Source organism: Epargyreus clarus, unplaced genomic scaffold (assembly GCF_041222505.1).
Source record: "Epargyreus clarus isolate Ecla_fem2 unplaced genomic scaffold, WU_Ecla_fem_2.2 ptg000012l, whole genome shotgun sequence".
In the NCBI taxonomy this organism is placed as follows: Eukaryota; Metazoa; Arthropoda; class Insecta; order Lepidoptera; family Hesperiidae; genus Epargyreus; species Epargyreus clarus.
The window spans coordinates 5285432-5310515 of NW_027332220.1; the positions used below are offsets into that span (position 1 = coordinate 5285432).

Below are 25084 nucleotides of genomic sequence, written 5' to 3' on the forward strand. Positions count from 1 at the left end.
GCTTATCCAAGGCACGAAGTCTTTGTCCAAAATCGTGAAGCATATAAAACGTTCGTACCAGAAACCTATTATTCTTTCATTATGTAGACTTCCAAATGTCAAGAATACAAAGATGAAATTAAATTTCAAGGAGAATTATCTCTATAGAAACTTAATAAAGTAAGATCTTGAAGCGGGTATTCTTCATCCAATTTCCGTTTAGGAAATTGTAATCGGAGGTCTTAAAACCTAAAGAAAAGATTAACTTTGATAAGGTATAAAGTCAAGTGGCTTCAATTTATGAGAATCGTAAACTCGACTAGTCTACACACCAAAGAAATAAATAAGGGTGTAGTGTGTTCTGGTATTTCAAAACGAAGAAAAAAAACCCTTAACTTTATTTTTACTGTTTTACGACGCTTTTATTAGCTTGACATGTATCTACTCGTATGTATGTAACGGACTCTTTAAACTCAATTTAACCCACTTTGAACGGTCCGATTAATTTAAAATTTTCAACACTTATCGAGAAGCGATGGCAATACATGATTTTAATAATTTTGTCCCATTCTTCTCATCAGGATCATCGGGATAACGATTTTAGCATGGTATTAATCTTTAAACTATAATTATTTTACAGAGAATTACAGAGAGTAATGTTTTTCAAGCGTATGGCTGTTTGTCCACCGCAACGTCACCGAGTCGATATCGAGAACGAGATTATTTTGACGCCGATTTTAATATATCCTGACGGTGATAGTTTGTCCACCGCGACCGATATCGGCGGTTTATTTTGTTCCAGCTACCACGCGTGTGACGGTAGTGTATGGACAAGTTCCAACGTGTTTTATATATTGCCGGCCCATTGGCCCGTCTATATCTCGGTGTCGATCTAGCGGTCACGCCGATCTACTCGTCGGCCGGGATGACGGTGCTCGGGTGACGGGCGTGCGGTGGACAAGCGGCTATAGTAAATGTAAGTACCTACGCTACTTCGGCGCCGTCATTCATTATCGGTATCGGCTCGGTGACGATGGCGGTGGACAAACACGTATGTGTGTAAGTTTAATTCTTTGGCATCTCCTATAGCGCAAACGGCTTGATAGATTTTAACATATCTCATATAGATTCTATAGATATCCATTATTCAGATAGGTTTGGAGTCTTATCTTATGTTGGCATAGACTCATTGCTATCTCATTGCTATAAGACGTATTATTTATGGTTTACTCTTTACTCTGGAACACAGCAGCGCTTATCACTGCTATATACATAGGCACAGCTATCTACTGTGCTTAACATAGAAATAGGGGTATCGTTGGTCACCACTTGACCCACAACATCTACCACCTTTAAACCACCACCAATTTACGTCGTAATAACTCATGGCGCATGTGTGCCAAGAGTTGTAATGCGCATGCGTGGTAATTTCCCAACATGGCGGATCTCGCCTGGTCTGCGACCTATTGTAATAACTAAATTTCGAGATAAATCAAAATAAACTCAGAAAAGAAATGAAAATGGAAAGTAATTGAATAAAACGTATGAGACTTGGTGTTTAAGGAATTGTAGTGTTAAACTGTGAATTGATTCGGATATAAGTAGTGTTGACAGTTCTGTGGTCAGTGAAGATGAGTGGGTGCAATACTTCACGTATATCCATCGTACTGTGACAGTTTCTCTGGACCCATGGTTCTTCGTCATCGATTGAATATAATGAATTGAACAAAACGAGTTTGCAAGAAAGTCGGGAACTGATCCGTGGTTTTGGGAAGCAATGGATGCGCCCTCGTGAAGGTAAGGACTTATATTTGGTAATTTTATAGTGCCTTAGTTACATCTAGTATTATTATAAGGTCTAAGTATTAAAACATTATCATTGTTATCACTGTAATTAGGGTGAGTTTACAAATGTATTATGTGTAGATACTTGCACCAGACTTTTTTAATAAATGAAAAATAAATAGAACACTCGTGTCACAGTAATAAAATCTTACAACGATTTATTTTGAAAAAATTTACTAACGGGGGGAATAATACGGGATTCGGCAAATAAGTGAAATTCTTATATGATGATACGATTGTGAGAGTGGCTGTAACTTATTTCCCATAGCTGTGCATGGATCTCGTCCCACTCGTGGAGGCCTAAAGGATACTCTACCATGCTACTTCGATGTGATTTAATGAAAGGACAACATTCCATACAGGTCGCAGTATTTAGCGTGACACTACTGATCTATAGATAAATATTTAGAACTAGATAAAGGCGCTTTTCGAAAACTGATAAATGGAGCACCCCACGCTTTTTCACAATTATACAAGTTTCCTAGATTGAAAATTATTTTCTGCTTTTTTAGTTGATTTGATCATAAAAGCGCGTTTTTAGGTTTTTTAACTATATTTATTTTAAGATAGGAGAAGCAGACGAGCTTGAGTTCCACCAGACAGTAAGTGAGTAATGCTACTTATAAATATCTGTAATCAGCCCAGATAAGATAGAGTCCTACCTGAAGTCAGCCACAGATGCTTGCTACCCTTAAAGACTAAGTTGGAACGCCTCGGGTAAGTATATAGCTGCGTTATTGTGCCCTTACGTTACGGAGTATATATGCTAAATAAACCTGCGCGCAACAACTTCAGAGCAGACTAGAAGTTTGGCGCGGACTACACAAAAATGCGTTTTATTACCACTACCGCTCTATGTAATATCAGAAAAAATACACGTCTTTCGTAGTACTCGAAAACACTTAAAAAGCAAAACTAACATTCCTTTGTTCATTTCAGAAAGGCCGTAATTATGTTTAATTCAGCCTTTGAGATTTTCCGTAAAAAGAAATGGTAACGTCGTTAAGAAATTACTAGCTCGTTCATTTTGTAAAAAACTTTCAGAAAACTTAATAAAATTAACGGTTAAAAGATTTTTGAATTTACTTAAAAGTAGGTATACTTAGTTAGCGATTGTTTTGTTCTGTTTCTGTTTAAGTTTCATTTAATAGTGCGATAGGGGAAAGTTACGGCGGTGCTACTGGAATTAAATTGAGTATGGAATTTAATAGATATAAAAGGAAAATAACAAGAAGGATGCATATTGCTTTGGTTTGTACCTTAACTCTTTAGGTACGGCAAAGTTAGCAATGTTGAGCGCGGGCATTTTTTTATAATATGGGAGTAGCAGACGAGCATGCAGTCCACTTGATGGTAAGTGGCTACTGCCGCCCATGGACATCTGTAATCAAGCCCAGATAGGATTAGATATTCCTACCTGAGGTCGGCCACAAATGCGCCGCTACCCCTGAGGACTAAGCTGGAACGCCACGAATAAATATATGTCCCTTACCACATCCTTCAAACCAGAACACAGCAGCGCTTATGTTTAGGTGCAGTGTTATGAGGCAGTAATAGGTGTGGCGGTGGTGCCACCGGAGTCGAACCACATAGGGTTCTACTACCTTCAACCTTCGTCTGTAATATGTTAAGACTATGTCAACATAAGGGCGGTGGGTATGGATTTTTTGGGTGTTAAGGATATTTTCTTTGCCCGTGCAGTTTCTCAAGTGGTGGACCCCCCAGATTATTAATATTTTCTTATAAAAATATAATATATTTCAAAAGATACATTTAAATTATACCAGCCCCCACAGTTAAGTGGATGGTAGACAATGGGACCCCCCCGGCACCCGTCCGCTGCCAGTTCTCGCCTCCGGGTACATAACTGCGTTAGTGTGCCCTTACGTTGCGGAGTATATATGGTAACTAAACCTGAGCGGAACAACTTCAGAGCGGACTAGAATTTTGGCGCGGACTACACAAAAATGCGTTTTATTGAGCATTCACACTACAACTATAGTTAAAAGAACGTTTTCTACACTCACAGCCCCACTAGGATTCCCTGTATCAAGTGTGATATAGAAACACAGAGACAAATATACAAACATTCAGACCCAAAAACAGAAACCTAAATTAAAATATTTGTCTGGCCGGGGATCGAACCCGGGACCCTCTGCGCGTCAGACCGTTATGGTGAGCGCTCCGCCACGCGGGTCGTCATACGCCAGTAAAGTACCTAATATTGTTTCCAAGTCCACACATTTACAAGAATTACACATACAATCTTAATAAGACAAGTGTTGGTAAGTCCCAGACCGCAATATGCAGAAAAAACCTAGACGGTATAAAGAAAGCCGCTGTAAAATAATTGTCTGAGGACTACACTGAGTTTTCTTTTCATATTGTAAAGCGAGAATGTTGTGTCTAGTGTCTAGGCTGGGGTAAATTGCAGTGCATTGTACTACAGTACTATACTACGTAGAGAAATACTAAACAGTTGTTTCTATCATATCGTAGCTGGAGAGTAAAGTCTAAAGTACAATATGCGGATGGTAAGTGACTGACGCCCATGGAAATCTGTAACCAGTCCCAGATAAGATTAGATTCCTGAGATTGGCAACATATGCACCGGTGCTCCTGAGGGCTAAGCTGGAAAGCCTCGAAAAAGTATGTCGCCTTCCCACAACATTGAAACTAGAACACAGCAGCGCTCATTGATGTTATAACGCATTTGGTGTGTACGTCTGGCGATGGTGCTTTTGGGGTTGAAGGACATACGGCAGACATACGAGGCATTCAAAAGTAGTTCTCAGTGGTATCTATGACCGATCTCAATGGACGGCAGTCGGCAGACGGCAGTCGCTTATCAGGTGGCTTCACTTAATTTAAAAAACAAGATCGATCTCAACCATATTTTATTTGTTTTGTTGATTAAACATTTATGCAACAAATTAATATAACACACGCACATACACCCATACAGTAACATAAATGTCCTCATACAAATTAACACATTTACATTTTCTACAATCTTCTTTGTGTTAAAGTTATGGTTCTACTTATTTTTTATTAAACGGCTTATAACTTTTTAACCTCCGCTGTTTTACTTTTCATAAAATTTCGTGATGACAAAGGAGGCTCTAAGCACACTCCTTTATTTTGAAACCTCTGGATATTAACACAAGCACAGTTTTAATTACTTCTTTTACCCTTTCGCTTACATTTTTAAGATTCTTTTTACTATAGTCAATTTAAAGCCTCTCGCAAAATACCGAATTGGTTGAAGGTTGACCCTTTTCTCAAGTTTTCTGAATATTTCGAGCAGGAAGTGAAAAATAAAAGTTGGCCAAGTGCGATTCGAACTTACAGTTGGTCGGTTCTGTGCAACCAATTTTATATCACAACATCTCTAAACGTATCTATATGCATTATCAACGTTTACTTTTTACGGTTCAATAGATAAACAGAGAAACGCCTAAAATATCCGTGTTTTGTATGTGGGATTTGGGGGACCCGTCTTTATTAAAAAAAATATTTTTGTATTTTTGTTATAACGACCATAGTAATTTATAGTTGCTTTATATAAAAATACAATTATCTATCAATAATGGTTTGAGAGATACATATGTTACAGAGGGACAGACGGACTGATGAACAGATGAACAGATGGACGGACAGTTAGACTTACCTCTGCTATTTGTCCATCCATCCATCAGCCTTTTGAGATCCACTGCTGGACATAGGCCTTGGTGCCTTTCCAACCGGTTCCGTGCCCTTTGAAGCCAGCGGTCGCTATCTGTCCGTTTATTACTAAGATAATAAGGTCCCGTATTTACCTTCTTTGTACGGAACCCCAAAAAGCTTTATAATTTCATCGTTTACTTAGTTCTGTGCTCAAATTCAGTTATTGCGCCCCAATGGCTTGTTTCGTAATTAAAAAGGAAAATATTTGCGAAAACCAACTTTTTCGTGAAAACACAAAGCGAAATTAAATTTTATTTTAAAATGTTACTTGTTGAAGGTGGTTAAAACTTTTGTTTTGTTAAACTGTTCGACTCCGGCCAACACCGCCACACATTCCTTGTCTGCGGAGGGTAATGTCTTTCGAGCGATGTATGTCTCATTCTTTGGCATGCAATCCAGCCCAAACGATTAGGATTGACGGATTTTAACAAATGAGGTGTCGATGGATTGTTCTAAAATGTGGGAGTAACATAGGCTATAGTTTTAAGCAGTCGAGTATTTTTTTTATAATAATGACTAGTTCTGTTTAATATTTCGCTTTCAAGGGTAAGGAATAGTTATCAAAAGGTGTTCCGACTAACTCATCAAGTGTATCTTTGTGTATATCTATCCTGGGTCCTGGGCACAGGAAAAATCATGTGGAGATTTAGAGATTATTGTCTGTAGTAAGGGAATTGTTTAAAGCATTTTATTGTGCTTTAATATAAGTTTATATATCTAAATGTCTTAAATGAAATGGCTTACGTAATGCACAACACAATAGCGTAAGCTTCACTGGAATCGTAAAGTGGTGCTGACTTATGGAGACTTGTGGTTTATTTTTAGACCACTTTGTTGTATACTTAGATTGTTGGTTTCTATGAACTATGACTCGATGCTATAAAGTTAAAGCTGTTATAAACTTTACAAAAAGGCCTGAAATTTTCTTTAAGCTTAGAAAACCACTACTGCGAATACCTAAAAATAAAAATATGTACTGGTTAGACGCTATCTAAATTTAGATACGGAACCCTAAAAATAAAAAAAAAATAGGTACAGACAGTCAGTCAGACGAACAGACAGACGAGACTTAGTAGTAGGGTTCCGTTTTGGAAACGTTTTGGTTTTCTAAATTAGGTATTTCTAACTTTAGTACTTTAGGCTCTGCAATGATTCAGTCGGTCAGAGCGTGAGTATCCTTTCGCTTTTATATATGTATACTTATTTATAAATTTATGGGTTACTAGATAACGGGGTTAACAGGACGACAAATAAGTCGCGAATACAATTTACGAGCTACAAATTTACGGGCCACGATACCGTTGCGAACGTCTACGGAATTTGAATGTCCTCTTTATAGGACGTCGTTAAATACTTTGATATTGTTATTCTATGGTAGAATGTTTGGAAGTTTAGCAAAATAAAACCAACTTGTGAAGCGGAATGTTTACTGCACTCACAAGTGTATAAGGTTAGCTTCCTGGCCAGGTAGACCTCAGACTTAAAAATGATGAATTTTATTTTATACAGCTCCAAGTATTTCTCAACGCCCCGTGTGTCCATGACAATAATATGTTGAGCTATGAACATAATTAAAAGCTAATTAAAATCGCATTAATTTCGAAAAATGATTTCTTGCAGGGGCCATCTCACGATTCTTTTTGTTATTAATTATGAAATTAAGAGAAACGAAACGAAACGTAACGCCCTTCAACGAAACGCAACGTAATGAAATGAAACAAAACATACCGAAATGGAATGATTTACTTATTGCGCAATTACTTGTATTACAATTAATTTTATCTGTTTTATATTTTAAGAAAACTATCAGTATAATAATAAATATTTGCAAATATATTTTTACTCTATGCTGTGCTTACAGTTTTGGTATACCTATATTTTTTGCCAGCTTAAACATTCATTATATTCTATATAATATTTACAACATGTACCTACTCTATGCATTCGCAATCTACGAGTGTAAGGCACTTTTCCTTACTCAATCTGGCTGCTCTCGAGAATGTGAAGAGCGGGCCTGTTCAATTAAATTGGGGCCTGTTCCCGCAACCGTCGAACATGTTGCATCGAGTGTCTCTGGAATGTTTTGCCCCAGTTAAGGGAATCACGTCACGTGGTCCTTACAGGATTTGGAGTAGTCGTTGTATATATTTTAATTATTTCATACAGGAAGATAAGGGAAGAATGGTGGATTTTTAGGGTAATAGTAGCTATGCCTTTTTATAACGCTAATACAAATGTATTCCGTTAATTTGTGTGTGATGATTCCGAGGAATTTAACGAATTTAATCTTTTATATATACCTACCATGTTTATTTTACACTTGTAGGTGTGAATTTTATAAACACGCTAATAAATATTTTTTCGTCAAACTATCTGTAAATCAACCCCAGATAAGTTTAAATTCCTACCTGAGATCGGCCACAGATGCGCCGCTACCCCTGAGGACTAAGCTGGAACGCCTCGGAAAAGTCTGTTTCCCCTACCACACCCTTCAAAACGGAACACAGCAGCGCCTAACACTGCTGTTATTAGGTAGAAATATGTATGGCGGTGGTGCCGCCGGAGTCGAACCACAAAGGGTTCTACCACCTTCGAAAAGTAGCTGCGATTGGAGCTTCAACGTGAGGTCCGTGTCGAGTTCGACCGCTGCATTTTGTGTTCAAAAATTAACCTTAATCCACGTTACGACGTGGACACTAAAAGTAGCTAGTCTGCTAAAGCCCTAACGTAACCAATAACTTTTTATAATATATCACCGAGATATATCAAGCTAAGTTCAGACTTACGTAATTGAAACTTGGGACTCTGATTGGAATAAAAGTGCAGATCGGTAGCTATTTGTAAAACTATCGGACCTGCTTAATATGCATGGAAATGTAAGCATGCAGTTCGCACGATTCTGTTTTAAAACATCCATGCGGTAGATGCAGACAATTTAGTTTTTAGTAAAAAAAATTGGTCAAGGAAGAGTCGAATACCTGGAGGGTTCCGTAACATTTTATTAATTTAGTATTAGTTATTTTGTTGTTATGGCAGACATCGTAGTGAATTCATTTCGAAAATTTAAAGTGTATTGCTATTACGGTTATTTATAGTTATATATTTAACATTTAATCAATTGTTAACCTTTACACACTTAAATGTTTTAACTAAAATAAATTAAAGTAATATAAAAAATAATGAAATAATATAACTTTATTTTAAATTAAATATAAAAAGCTACATCTAAATTGCTGTCCCTGGGATGAGTTCCCAGAATGCTGGCAACATTCCCTCGTTGGATAGCGAAGCTAATTCGCTGTCCGAGGTATGTGCCAGCTCTCTGGTCATTCGTTGACTCTATCAACCGTTTGGACAGATGCTTAAAAATATAATCTAGCATTGGAACCCCACGGCCCCAATGTTTCAACACCAAATGGCAGAAATATGTAGTCTTTAATAAGATCTGCATATTTCTGCAACTTGCGAATTTCAGCGTCGGTCGCCACGACACCGGCTGCCCTGGAAGATATGTGAATATGAGAAGGTGCCAGTGTGTCCACGCAAGTAGCGTCCCACACAAGACACCTTCCATTCTTCCAGGGAATAAGGGTTAAACCATCAGGCTTCTTGCCATCACTACGTACTAAACCATTCGGCTCTAATTGAGCCGGTACGTTAGCAGTGACAAGAGCCCTCCGGATAACGTCATTTAAAGCCGCGTGGCGTGATAGACGACCGGCGCTGCGTTGACAAGACAGGCCGTGGAGGCCCAAACGGTCGACTTGAGCTCCACAAGGGCAACAATGTGGATGATTTAAAAAAGTACCTAGTCGAAGGCCCACTGCTGTAGAAAAAGAAGTATTGTCCAAAAGCGTTCATAAATTAGCAGAGGGAAGTGCTTGCAACCAATATCCCGATTCTCGAACAGAAATATATTAAACATTATTAGAACAGTTATATATTTAGTACAAAAAATATCGGTTTCTTGTAATTGTGCCACGGCAGAACAGGGTCACAGGAGAAGTACTTTTCCGAGACATTCCAGCTTAGTCCTCGAGGGTATCAAACAATCTGCGGCGGAAGGAATCCAATCTTACCCGAGGTTGATTGCAGATGTCCATTGAAAGTAGTGGCCGCTTGCTAGCATGTTCTAAAGCCCGGTCCACATTCTCGCGAGAATCTCGTGAGAACGAGAGAAAAACGATTCGTATAGGTTCCACAATCTTGTTTCTCGTGCTTTTCTTGCGTTCTCGCGAGAATCTCGCGAGAATGTGGAACGGGCTTAAAATCATCACTGCATTCGTTTGCTACTATTATATTACAAAAAAACAGCAGCGATTACTCTTATAAATCAGAAATAGCGGTAATATATCTTTAAACTGTACCTTCAACCTTTAAACTGGATCATGTATTCAATAAACAACCACGCTCTGTTCACAATTCCGTAACAAAACTTGATAGCAGTCACACTACGCTTTTTGCACCGAAGTTGTGGAAGTTTGCAGAACAGCGGCACTGGTAGTGCAAAACATTTCATACAACTTGTACCAACTTTGAGATTGCACTTGCTACTGATGTTTTTGTTTATTTATTATTTAAGTTATTGCTGATTGAGGATTTTATATTTTACGGTGATACTACCATATGATACTACCCACCATATGGACAGCAGTGATAGCCTAGTGGTTAAGAAACTCGACTTCTCGATCGACGGGTCCGAGGTTCGAATCCCAGGCAACTCTGATTTTTTAAAAGTTATGTGCGTATTAGAAATTAATTATCACTTGCTTAAAACGGTGAAGGAAAAACATCGTGAGGAAACCTGCATACCTGAAAGATTTATAAAAAATGGTATGTGAAGTCTACCAATATGTACTTGGCCTGCGCGGTAGACTATGGCCTAATCCTTCTCATTCTGAGAGGAGGCTCGTGCCCAGCAGTGGGACAGAAATGGGTTGATGATGATGATGATGACTACCATATGCAAACGAGCATGCAGTCCACCACATTGAAAATGGCTACTGCCATGAACATACTTAATCGATTCAATATAAGATTTGAGTCCTAAGAACAGACACGGATGCTTTGCTGTCCCTGTCGATTACGTTAGCATACCTAGCATAAGTATGTCTCCCTCACCACACTCTTCCAAGTGCAACACAGCGGCAAAACTTTATTAGTAAATTCGTAGGGCTGAGACAGATTATTTCTGTAGTTCCGGGACCAGAATAGAGCTACGGTATCCCCTGCCTGTCGTAAGAGGCGATTAAAAGGGACTTCCGGGGTTGCGGGTGGCAAGAGTGCGAGCTCGAACCGCCCGGACAGCGACCCCGGGAAGGACGGCGGTATGTGTGGTCGCATACCGTCGTGCACACCAGACGGTGTGGCGAGCGTCACATGGACGCAGCCCGACAGGGCAACGCGCTAAGAGGACTCCGGTTGCGTTCCTCTGGAGATCCCGGAGTACCCCTCGTAAACAAAAACAAGGGCTGAAATAGATTGGCATGACAGACACTCACACGAGTGATCTTATAAGGGTTTCGTTTTCACGTACGGAATCCTAAAAAAATATATGAGCAAAATTTACTATTCTTTAGTCAAAATTAAAATCAGTTCAAACGAAACAGGTAATCTGAAGTCGAAAACCTAAAATCTAACTTCCATTCCGTTCACATCCACTAAATAAAGCTTAAAGCCGTTGGAAGTCAAAGGCAGTTAAATATAACTTCACTAAGATTTTCAGTTTAAATGTTCAAATGCTAATTTAATAGGAATCAGAACGGAACAGATGCTACTGAATATATTTCTACAAAGATTCTACGTTCTAAAGCGTCTTTGTACTTTGTAGTAGTTTCAAAATAGAAGGATCTTGTTAGCTTTTGAGTTTCTTCTATTTTACTTTAGAAATATAGAGTCTAATGGCTAGAACTTTTCAAATTACATAATAAGTGTAGTTAAGATATCATTCATCCTGTAAAAATACAACGAAGTTATAATGCAATCCATTTTACATTTTTGTAAAAGGCTAATTTTATGTTATTTAAAAAAAAACCTGATAATTGTAAGGTAAGATATAGGTAAAGATTACAGGAAAAAAATGTTCTTTGAAATCATATATACGAGTAGACAGTTCCATTTTTAATTAAATTCTGAATTATTAGCTACTTCGTATATTCATTATTTTTACATTGCATCTTACCCACGCACATTTACTTATATATAATCGTTTTCAATGCCACACTTCAAAATGTCTCAAAACTGTTAAATAACCTCCCTGTATAAATTATTATGCGTATTACGTCATAATTCGAGTTGGAACAAATTCTTACAAACCGTAATTCAGCCGAAAATCTTTAAAAAACATTCGGCATTAATACCCCCAAACGTAAAATGAAAACGGATCCCCTTCCGCCCGGCTTGCGTAAATCGGTGTGACGATATAAAATCCAAATTAAGGACTGGTTTGATTGCAAGCGATGGAAGTGTAGCGAGAAGATCGAAAAAAATAAGCGTTTATCTCATTTTGTTTAGTGTTCGTCAACCCATATATAATATCTATATAGTTTTATACGTATACTCTTTCTACACAATTGAATACCGCCTTGCACGTTTTCTGCTTAGCCTAAAGGTAGACTGGCAGACTGGAAGGGGCTTCCGGGGTTGCGGGTGGCAAGAGTGGGAGCTCGAACCGCCCAGCCAGCGGCCCCGGGAAGGACGGCGGTATGTGTGGTCGCATACCGTCGTACGCACCAGACGGTGTGGCGAGCGCCAAGCTCACCTGGGCGGAGCCCGACGGGGCAACGCGCTAAGAGGGCTCCGGTTGCGTTCCTTTGGAGATCCCAGAGCCCTCTACGCAGCGCCGAGGACGACCACCGGGGGGATTTTAGTGCGGTAAGAATCCCACATAACCCTACGTCGCTCCCACGACACTTTTGAAGGTTTCCCCCTCGTAAATCTCCCTCCAGTGTTAATTAAGGTATAATAAAGTAAAATAAAATAAATAAACTCAAAAGGGTAGGGAGAAGAGATACTTTTTTAAGCATTTATACCTAATTTCGTTGTAGTCGTTGTCCACTCATTATTGTCCCTATGCCGGGCGCGGGTCTCCTTAGGAATAGTGCGAAGGTTGGTAGATTTCACACACGTTTCAGAACTCTTTTTAAAGAACTTTAAAAAAAAAACAAGACAAAAAAGTAAAAAAGGAACTCTCAGATGTTTAGATTTGACTATGATGTTTTCCTTCACCGTTAAATCAAGTGATAATTAGTTTCTTATCCATTCAATTTTGAAAAATCAGAGGTGCCTGGGGCTTGAATGACGGACCTCGAATTTGGAAGGTTAAGTTTAAACCACTAGGTTATGGATAAAGGCCTGTAAAGGGATTTTTGCTGAAGTTATCCCAACTGTGCATGTTGATAGGTACAGTAAAGCAACGATTTCAAAGGAAGACATTGCTGTCTGTCAACTGATTTTAATCTCTCAAAGGATCCACGGGGAGATACGGTTTTGTTCTGACTACACAATGATATGCAGGTCACCTGATTCTAACCGACTTATACGAAAGATGATCGCAGTTGCGTTTCTGATTGTGATGACTAAGTTATAATGCTTTACGATATAATCGAATTTCAAAATACTACATTAAAATAAAATTATAGTTAAATTTACAAATTTAAGTTTTTTTTTTACAATATTTACCGTTTTATAGTTAGCGGTAAGACAAATATCTCAACCGGTGTGACGATACGAAAATCCAATTTAAGGTGTCGCCATCGATAAAGATTTTGCATAAATCAGTGATATAATCCAATATTACCGAGTTTTAGCCCTCCCGAACGCCTAATGTCCTCCATTGAAATCTCTATTCCAATTTAAATGACTTATTTCATTGCCCTGCGTTCGCTTATTCCAGTCGGGATTTGGAATCATGGGTATAAATTCAGAAATTGATAATAAAATTTTAGTATGGCAATGTTACGTGGATTGTTTTCTATCAGTATTCTGGTCTATTCGGTGTCAATGAGGGTAGAGGCATTTGTTTAAGCGTCCTAACTGATTTAGGTCGGAAAATCAACCCTTTGGTATTGTTTAAAGGCGTTGTGCGGTACTAACTTTATTACTGTTGGTTTATGTGATTATGTAGGATATCAGATGATAGATTTTGTTCACATGAATTGTTGTTTAATCAAATTGTTTATTGTTTTAATACACCTGTTTATACAGTTTCGGTTGTAACAATTCTAATATATTTGAACAAAAGACGTTAATTTTGCAGCTATACATATTTGTGAATTTGATTTAACAATAAATATTACAAATTCGCGAATTAAATGTTCCTTAATTTAATGTTTACATAACAAACGTTTGTTTAATGGTACAAACAATTGTAGTAGACTTAATTTGTTTACACATTTGGTTCAATTGAAAAATTTTCAAATCACAACATTTTTACACGATTCGAGTTGATTTTATATAGAATGATTTTTGAATTATATTATTATAGCGCACCACAAATCTGATGTTAAATAGTGATTGTAATAAGGAACATTTGAACCGACCTTGAGTAGATCAAAATTTCGATCTATAACCTACCGGATCTGTGTTACTGCTTCACATAACTAAGATGGAACGCCTCGAACGTATGCCTGAACCTGCTTTATGTTTCTTGCAAACCTGAAGTAAGCAGCACTACAAAAGGCACGGATTGGCTACGATAAAATAGATGTATCACTGGCGAACTTTAAAGAGCTCTACCACCTGTAGGCTGATTGCATATTAGCTACTATAGCTTAAATTAATGGCAGCTTTAGCGGTTATGTACTTATTAACGCAACTTCTAAATGTTGCTCGGCGACTATTTAGTAGCTCATACATCTTAGCTTATACAACAGACATTCGCGTCGACAGATTTTTGATTACATCGTCAGTCGCTCGAACCACGAATTGTACCGAGCCGCAGTTGCCAAAGCGACTGCTTAGTGGCTTAAGCGATAAGAAGGTAAATAATACTTACGAGATATGAAAAATATTCATACGACAGACTACCTTTCAAGTAACACTAAAAGTAAAATTAAATATCATAGATTCATCAATACTAGAATATCTTTATTTTTTGTTCACGAGGGGGAAACTTTCAAAAGGTACTGGTGCCGTGGAAGCTACACAGGATTATGTGGGATTTTTACCGCACTAAAACCCCCCCGGTTGTCGTCCTCGGCGCTGCTTAGAGGGCCCCGGGATCTCCAACGAAAGGCAAACAGAGCCCTTTTAGCGCGTTGCCCCGTCGGGCTCCGCCCAGGTGAGCTTGGCGCTCGCTACACCGTCTGGTGCGTACAACGTTAGGCGACCACACATACCACCGTCCTTCCCGGGGACGCTGACGGGCGGTTCGAGCTCCCACTCTTGCCACCCGCAACCCCGGAAGCCCCCTTTTAGTCGCCTCTTACGACAGGCAGGGGATACCGTAGCCCTATTCTGGACCCGAAACTACAGGGACAATACTAGAATATTTTATACACCTATCAAGTTTTCCAGCTGAATTCCAAAATACAATTGACATTGACAGTTCATTATAAGTTTGAAATTCAAATTACAGTACGAATTTCGTCTATTTCGCACTAACATTATGCAGATAAGATCATACGCGCGTTGGTCATAAATTATCTAAGCTTTCATTAATGGCTACGTTTGTAGCCTCTAATAATTATAAATAATTTATATACTTCATACGATTACTTAGTCTAATTATACCAACATATAGTTATATCGTTTTGAAGGGGATAGAAGCCTCTGTGGTTCGGCTCCGGCGGCATCACGTCCTCATCTCAACGTCAACCCATTATTGTCCCACTGCTAGGCACGGGTCACCACTCAGAATGAGAAGGGTAAGTCCACCCCGCTGGCGAAGTGCGTATTGGTAGACTTCACATACCTTTGACATTTTTTTTTATAAATCTCTCAGGTATGCAGGTTTCTTCACGATGTTTTCCTTCACCGTTTAAGCAAGTGATAATTAATTTTACAATACGCACATAACTTTGAAAAAAAACAGAGGTGCGTGCCTGGGATTTGAACCACGGACCCCTCGGTTGAGAGGCCGAGTTTCTTAAACACTAGGCTATCACTGCCATACCTCCTCACCTATTTCTATCTAATAACAGCAGCGTTAAGCGCTGCTGTGTTCTGGTTTGAGGGGTGTGGTAAGGGAGATATACTCGTACTTTCGAGGCGTTCCAGCTTAGTCCTCAGGGGTAGCATTTTCTCCTCCTATATTAAAAAAAAACATAGTTGAATAGACTTGTTTTTAGCATTAAACGTATGTATGAGCTTTTAAATTTTATTTACACAACGTATACCGGAATCAGGGGCAGAAGGACTCAGGCAAAGATCCAAATTTCAGTAGTAGCATAATTTTTCGAAGACTTTCGAATTATTTCGGAGACAGCATACTTATGTTTATGTTTACTTACTTTTATGTTTATTTATAATTGGCCTTTTTGTCGCCTTTGGGGTGCGACAAACTCTTATGAAGGCGAGTTCTTTAGTTTCTTTAATTATTATTTATTGTTTTATTTATACTGCTGTTCACATTAAGCATCCACTAAGCCTGATAATTATGAGGATGTATGTTGATATCTTTATACTGAAAAACTGAGTTACTCACTGACAAACATACAAGAGAAGCTAATATAAAGCGTGTAAAAATCTCCTTTTCTCGAACATATCCTTTCCTTTGCCAAAACACCTTCAAAATCTTAATTTTCGAACTGTCACTTATTTTATTTGCACTCAAATTTCATTTCAGTGACTAATGGTTTACATTTGCATACGTCTATTATGATGTACAATTGAACATGTTTATGACTTGTAAACAAACATAAGTTGTGCATTAGACGTCATTTAATTTCAATGCTGAGACAGCACATAAAGCGTAATTAGAAACGGAGCAAAACCGAGCAATGTACGCGAGACAACCACATAAGTTCTCAACGACTGCGATATATTTGCATTATGGTACGACTTGCTCGAAGGAGACCGTTAACAGTTTCTTAGGACGGTGGTCGAGTTCTAGCAATGTTGAATTAGTTTGAGCTCTTGTTTAGTTCTGCGAAATCACCAAGCACCAACTAATAACTAAGTTTTAACCGTTGTGTGGACGAGGAATGGACTAGTGTTGTTCCTTTCGCTATGGTTAATGAGATAACTTTGCATACTAATCATTATATACGCTTAACAATGTGCAGTACGGAATGTTGTCGATGTAGAATTATACCATTTCTTATGCTTCCAAGATGGAATAGGCACGGTGACAATGACAAATCTTCGCTTTCTGGAGAATAAGAAGGTCGCGACATGGATTTGAAGGACTGATGGGTTTACCTATCAGTTTGATGCATCCAGTAAGACTCCCCTGGAAAGGGAGTTCCCATAGAACTAAAAAACTTTGTAATAATCCCATAATTATCCCCAATAGATGAATAAGTTATGCAATTTTTTTTTCTATATATATAGTGTCAAATGGTTTGTTTAAATATCATAGAGAGGATATACTTTCAGGCGTTTCAGCTGAGTACTCAGGAGTAGAAAATTATGCGTGGATCAAAATATAATTCAGACTTAATTGGGATTGATCACAAATGTCCATAGTTAAAACAGTAATCAAGGTTAACACGGCCGTTTGTTACTCGTAATTGAATTTTAGAAAAAAATTTGGAGAAATAAAATTTAAATTGGTCATATTTGTTTGGTTCCAATTCCAACTTTACCTTAAGATTTAATCTTAAATATTAAGAGAATGGTCATATAAAATGGGATAATTGACATCTACAGTTTTGAGAGAGACGTCGGTCAACACCAGTCACGACCTTAATTAAGTATGCATAGAAAAATTGTTTGCAACAGGTAAGCTATCCTATGTAAAGTGCGGTAACGTTTATTTAGGCTGAATAGGTATTAACTGGCCTAGGGGCCAAACAAGGTCCCTAAATATTGATATAGGGTTCTTGGGAAGGTGTCCTTTACCTTTGTGTATTAGTGAAGGGCTCCACTATAATCTAACACTGTGATCTTCAATTTATCTCTGACTGTTTGGGTTTTATTTTCGTTTCGTTTCTTTGTGTCTTTCTTTTGTTTTCTGGCAAATTTTCGCTTTATGCTACCCGATAATATGTCACATGCGTCGGTTAACAACTTTTCTAGAATTTCTACAATTTTGATCAGTCCCTATAGTTTCAGATAGGCTTGAAGTCCCACTTGCGATTGGCTATTGCTACTCCTGAATCCTAAATCATTTATATAATTATGTTTTAGTGTCTATCCATTAACATCCTTGGTAGTTTGCATTGACGACTGCAGGAATATTATACCTTTAAACCTGTTATGTATGGATTTGATATGTGGTGGAACCCTTTGTGGTTCGACTACGGCGGCACAACCGACATACCTAATTCCGCTTACAATAGCAGTGTTTAGCATTATTGCGTTCTGGTTTGAAGGGTGTGGTAAGGGAGACATACTTTTCGGGGGCGGTCCAGCTTAGTCCTTAGGGGTAGCGGCACATCTGTGTCCGAACTCAGGTAGAAATATCTAATTATATCTGAGGTCGAACAACAAAAGTTATCTTAAATTTAGATATTTAAGTTAATTTAAGCACGTTTAAAGTGATTATCAATGAAATATTGCAGTGACTTAGCGCCTAGAGCTTGGATACTAGCCAATAAATGGTTGCTAGTCGCCATATTGCTAGCGAGTTTCAGTTTATTATAAGTGCTATAGTTTTCTTTTTAATGAATATAAGTTCATTAGCCTCATCTTGATACTAAACGATAAAATGTTATTATTTATATTGTTTGGAAGTATTTTAGGTTAGTATCTATTTTACGATTTAAAATACAGTTTCATTGCATTATTAAAATGGTAGAGCTCTACACGTTCTACTTATTTGTGTCTTGTAGCAGCAGTTTGGCGTTTTCTATTAGCTGTTTTCGCATATGAATGGCGTGGTATAATTGCTCGGTTTCAAGGTGATTCATTGAATTCTCAGAAGTAGCAACCAGACTGTGATCGTTCTTGCACAACTCACCAAGTTTGGGGTACGTACTATGCAACTGGGTATAATTATGCAGCTAAATATAAAACTTAATCATATTAATTAATGCGGGCAAATAATACCAATTATTATGTATGGCCATTAATCTAATACCAATTTTTTTATATATATATAAGTAAAGGGAAAAGGCTCCAACGATTTTCATTAAATTAAGTATGTGGAGGTTTCGGGGGGGGGGGGGTTAAATCGATTTAGCTAGCTTTAATCTTTAAGAAATGTCGTTTAAAAAAATACCGACTACAGCTCAATAATCCAGGTATTCACGACAATGCGCGCAATCGATTTTGTGCGAGTGCTGGGCACGTGTCTTTCTCCATAACTGAGGTCTGCAGCGTAGTCTACGTTGCTCCAATTCAGATTGATTTAGGATTTTGCGGATTTTTGCCAATTTTGGGAGTTTTTAAACTGTTTAACAATGGCCATTTACCTATAATAGCAGAGACTAACAGCGTTACGTTCGAACCACAAAATAATGTGGTTATTTACGACAATTCTACAGCTGTTTCATAGTTGTTACATATTCAATACGTATTGATGTATTTCCATAAATATTTTGTGTTGGCCAGCGTAGCGAACGTCGAATGAATGTCCATAGAAATTGAGCTTCGTTTTTCGAATACAATTGTGATTGAAACACGTAAGTGGGTTCAGTTGCAGTCGAATTAGCAACGTCGATTTGTTTTGAGCGACACACTGAAAAACTGTGCTGTTTCAAATCCATGATATCGTGTGTTAGTTTCAATTTCGTGGAATAACTAGTATTCTGTTCGGGCTATCGTGGTGTGAACTGTTTTTTTTTTTCACAATTTTGCCTGTAGTTCCACTTGCGTAACGAATGATTTTTCAATGTTTTAGGGCCTTAGATTATTTGTAAGTTTAGTATTTAATTATGTCGATTATATCTTAGTATTTGTAAATTTCGTGATTCGGAGGGCACAGTAAGGTTTCGGTCCCGGTTGTTATAATTCACACCTCTTAGGTTCGAAATGTCTGGCCTATAACCAGTACATTATTTTTCTTTCCTTGAAGCAGTTTAGTGGAATATGCATCCTCAACTAGTGTAGTGGCCCTAGGCGTCTCCTGCTAATATGAAGAAATTTGTCCCTTAAAAAGGCTTGATAAATCCGCGGATGATGACACCATTGTGGACAACGTAGAGTTTTAACAATATTTACTAACATAGTACTCATGAAATAATTAAAACGTAGTATTGAGACCTTTTTATACCTTTTCCTCAAATTAAAAAGACACGTTTTCCTCTTAGCATACCCATATTAATTTAGCGAAGCAATAAGCTATGCCGTCACGGCGTAAAGCCTCAAATGGGGAGCCTGAACGACGAACATTACTCAGTTGCGTGGAAAAGAAAGATTAGACTCATAATCTTTCTATATAAGAGGATTAATTTGCCCACTTTTACTCACGCTCCTACGGTTTAGGGACGAATTATATGAAGCCTTTTTTATGTAGCAGTCTATAGATGTTATCTGAAAGGACTCCAGGGGCACCACCTCAAACCTCTTTCTGCCTAGTAACAGCAGTGTTGAACGCTGCTGTGTTCCGGATTGAAAAGTGTGGTAAGGGGGACTTATCGAAGCGTTTTAACTCCTCCGAAGTCCTCAAGATAGGCCTCTAATCTTGTCTGGGGTTGATAAATGTCCGTGGGCGGCAGTAGCCACTTACTATCAGGTGGACTGCAAGCTCGCTTGCTACTCGAATATTGTAAAAAAAAAATTTTTTTTAAGTGGATATCCTGAATTTCCCTTAGGAAAATGCTATCTTAATTCTTATTAACTGCTTACATTTTGCCAAATAATATATCACACCGTATCATTTTTTACTATCGGAACCTGATGGATCGAACTTTCGTAAATAACTACAACATTGATAGATCGGAAGGGACAAAATGAATTATATTTACTCAGGCTGAGAGGAATGAAGGGCCTTCAGAATTTTGGTATAAGATTAAAGTATCGACCGAGCATGCAACCCATCAGATGGGTTTTTTGAAAGTATTCTATGGAATCAAATGCCCGTTTTAAAGTAACCAATCTGTCCCAACGACTCCAATGGATCCATATAATGAAGTTGGGATGTGAAAACCCATTAGATCTTTTATGATCCTCGCTCCAAGAAACTGAGTTCTAACAATTACGGATTTGAAACTTAATGTACTGGAACAGAAGTGACGATTATGGAACGAAACGTGACGTTTATCGTGTTACTTCTTGTAATGTAATTTATTTTCACTTTCGTTAAATTGAATTTTGAATTTGGAATTTGTTGATCATTTCCTTCTAATGTTATTTTATTTGGTCTTCATATTTTTTTTTATTGTGTTTTATGTTCTCAATAAGTTATTACTCGACTTGGCGGAGGCACTGCCGTGCTTCCTGATTATTTATATTGTTTAAAATTCATTACAGTTTGAAATTTGTCGGTGTTTAAACATTGTAAATAAATATTTATTACAGTTATTTTGTTTATCTGATTATTTGAAATTTTAAATAAAACTAATTAAAAACCGTTTTAATATTCCGCATAATTAACGATATTCCTATGCATTTTTTTTTATTTTGTGTAAAAATACAGTTTTAACGTGTATTAAGCACTATTTAAATACTACCTATCTATTTTATTTTAGTTTATACTAACTATAGTACGATGAAAATTAATTTCATCAACAAAAGCTATGAAATATGTTGAAAGTTCCATCTAGCGAAGAAACAGCTTGCTTTAAACAAAATTATGTTTCGCTAAATATTTAGCGTTTCTTAACAAACTTAATTTTATAAGCAAACTGAGCAATAACAGTAAAATTCAGAAGTAGCAGACAAGACATTTTCAGAGTTGCAACTGATAAATAATGAAGTTATGGACTTATTGCATTCTGTTGCAACTTCTGAAGTAAATTTAAATTGTCTGATTGTACTCGGAATTAATTTTGTTTAACTAAATTAGTTGTTTTGTATTGTCGCTGTCTCAAGTGTTTCTTATAATTAAATTAAAATGGCAAATAGTACATTTGAATGTTAATTATATTACAATTTTGACAAAATATAAGATACCATACCAGTCTGAAACAGAGGGTTCCGGGTTCAATCCCCGATTAGGGAAACATGCGAATGATAAATTCTATATCTGTTATGGATCTGCCTGGGTGGATGTTTGTTTATTCGTCTGTGTATATTCATGTAAATGTATCTGTTTTATATGTGTAGCAAAGGTCAATAAATAGGGAAAAGCCTTTGCGAATTCTGTATATTATGAGAACGGTATACAAACGTATTGGTTTCCAACCCCTAATTGAAGATAGGGTAAACTGGCAATGTAGCTCCCGAAACGTTCATGTTAAAGCTATTTTCTTAAGTATTTATTGCTTATGTATGTATTCACGATATCTTCTCAGAATCTCCTTTCCCTCCGTCGGCAGAACCGACACGCCTTTTACTAGTCCTTTTACTTTATTTTCTTTTGCAGGGTTTTAGAATATATTACCTACTACTAAAATTCGGCAAATGTTGAGGTCTTTAATGAGAGAAGGAACATTTATTTGATATGTATTTATTTACGACAACCTTTCTTTTTCAGATGTCTTCACTCATCGAGTCGGCTGTTTGTGAAAGCGTAACGTCGTGGAATTGAAATCATGTTCCTATATATTGTCTTATGAAATCGAACATGGACAAAAATAACAAGAAGAAGAATCACACGAATGGAAAATACAAGAAAAATAGTAAAGAGAGCTATGACGAAGTGGTCACGACTTGTTGCTTTTGCATCAAAACAAAGAAGAGTAAAAAGAAAAGTTTGATCGGTGGCTGCATCACGAACTTGGGTATATTCGTGATCTTGCTGATTTATACATTGTTAGGGGCGTTCATATTTCTAGCTATCGAAGGGAGCGCTGCAAAGGTGCACCAAAAGACGCTCGCAACGACATCGTATCAGGCCAATGAAAATCAAAAATCTATTCCCTTGTCTAAAGTAAACAGCAGTATTGCGCAAGCCAGCGCGGAATTGAGATCGCAGACGGTGGAAAGCATTTGGGAGATAACAGTTTCTTTAAACATTTTATATAAGGAAAATTGGACGAGATTGGCCGCTCAGGAAATTGCGAGGTTTCAAGAGAAACTCGTCGCAAGGGTAGCGGCTGACGTCACAGAACAGTATAACGGAGCCAGGGTTTTGGAATCCGCACCGGCATTGGTCACAGATGATTATGAGTGGAATTTCGCTAAAGCGTTCCTGTATTCCCTTACTGTGCTTACAACTATAGGTAAGATTTATAATATGCCTCATGCTTTTACAACACAGAGAAAATTTACCATTACACTATGAATACCCTTCTATCTCTATGAATATTATAGAATCTTCCTATTGTTGTAGATTACTTTATAGTAATTATATTTTTGGGTTAGGTTAGGTTATTTTTAATGTGACTTTAATGCCGGTCCAAATTTATTTAATTCAATTATTCAATATTCATTTCACTTTATATATCGGTTGTTATAAGATAGCATCTGCATATTGAATAGAGATAAATGTTGGACCAATTTGACTGATTATACTTTTTTTTGTTTTCGCAGGTTATGGCAGTGTTGCGCCCAAAACTGCATTGGGAAAAGCAGTTACCATTGGATATGCTGTTATAGGCATACCCTTAACCTTACTATATTTATCTGTGGTCGGAGCTCTTCTCTCACGACTTGCTCGAAGTGTCTTTAGCAGAGCATTATGCTGTTGTTTATGCACAAAGTGCGGATATTGCTGCATCGACGAAACAGCGATCCTTAAAAAGGACAGGAAAGAAAAAGTGAGACGACCAGATGATTATAGAGGTCAAACGTTGCATCTTCAGGAACCTTACTACGTACGGTCACCGTCGGGCACGATAATATCCGCATCCCAAGCAAATAGCTTAAGCACAAACTCAATAAAAGATAAACCCCCCGGTTTAAACTTTCTCAGAGATTGTGATTCCTTGAGTTGCACGGATACTGATTCTAAAGTTTCCCTGCGAGGGTTTTCGATCCTTGCACCCATATCTCTCTGTCTCGCTGCTATCTTCACATACATTTTCTTCGGTGCTCTTGTCTTATATCAGTTAGAAGGCTGGAGCCCTATCGATGGCGTTTACTTCTGCTTCATGAGTCTAAGCACGATTGGATTTGGTCACTTGGCACCTGGCGTTACACAGAAGAACGGAGCATCTTCAGGAACTGTTTGGTTTTGCTCCATTTATATCATGACTGGGCTGGCTTTGACGGCGATGTGTTTCAATGTTCTTCACGACGAGATCGTACATCGGTTGCGGCATCAGGAGAAGATGATGAAAACCACTCAGAAGATTCTGACGCCTGAGTTTTTGCAGCGCTCTTGACGTGATCATAGCGGTGAGTTGACTGACGAGTCGATGATTAATTCGGAAGGCGAATCACTGCCAGAAGTACTACACCACGTTTCTAATTCACGGTGTGATGGGGGTGCGTTCCGTAGAACTGTATATACGCTCAAAGAGGAAAAGGAACCGGACTCTATCCCCAACTAATGTGCCAATTAAGAGTTTTATTTACAAATTGAGTAAGAATTCACATGTTCATTTATTCTAATGAACATCTTGTGGTTTGTTACGTTGAAGGTTTCTGATAATATTCAATTGTAATGTAGATATAACTAAAAGTAATCGATGAAATTAACATAATTATTTAAATGAAGTAATAAAATGACTGAAGTGTTTGATAATTATGTTATGTCTAAGTATTTCGTGGCAAATGAGATTAGGAATCAAAATTTGTCAGTATTGGTGAATTGTGGTTTCAAAATCCTGTAGAAATTAAGTCACATAAAATATTTAATTATATATTTAAAATATTTTATATTTCAAATAAGTGTTTATTTAGAACCTACATATTGCATTGAGATTTGAAACAATTGATTTGATATTAAGTCGTTTGTTATGAGATTATTAAATCAAAAAGTAAGAAAACAAGCCTAATTAAGATATTGTGAATAATCTAGTGATGTATTGATTGAAAAGGTAATATAATAATGTAATTTAATATTTGGGTTTTATTATCCAAAATCCAAAAGTATAATAAGATTGGGTATCTTTAGATTAGGGAGTCCACACTTATCAATAGATTTGGTTAAGTTTATTAGGTTATTAAAAATATCAAACGTCTTTATGAAAATCTTTATGAAATTACGAACAAACATTTTGAACTCTGTGTTTTACTTTACTAATGACATTTTATTGTATGTATTAATAACATGTTATATAGCTCATACATACAGTATATTTATTTTGAATTTGGTAATAGATGTATATCTAAAATTATTAAAATTTACAGTGGAATTCAAGAATTTAATCTTTTAGCATTATTGTGTAAAAATAAACCTTTCATGCTCTACATTTTCAGCGACTAAAAACTTATAGCTCTA

The 25084-nt window shown here is 37.4% G+C and overlaps 1 protein-coding gene across 1 annotated transcript; it reads left to right on the plus strand.

The window, feature by feature from the left end:
• Positions 1 to 1412: 1412 nt before the first annotated feature.
• Positions 1413 to 24775, plus strand: LOC140746194 (TWiK family of potassium channels protein 18). Its single transcript, XM_073078242.1, has 3 exons — positions 1413 to 1776; positions 22232 to 22919; positions 23230 to 24775. The coding sequence occupies exons 2-3, from the start codon at positions 22310 to 22312 to the stop codon at positions 24021 to 24023; spliced, it is 1404 nt and encodes a 467-aa protein (XP_072934343.1). The 5' UTR covers positions 1413 to 1776; positions 22232 to 22309; the 3' UTR covers positions 24024 to 24775.
• Positions 24776 to 25084: the final 309 nt, after the last annotated feature.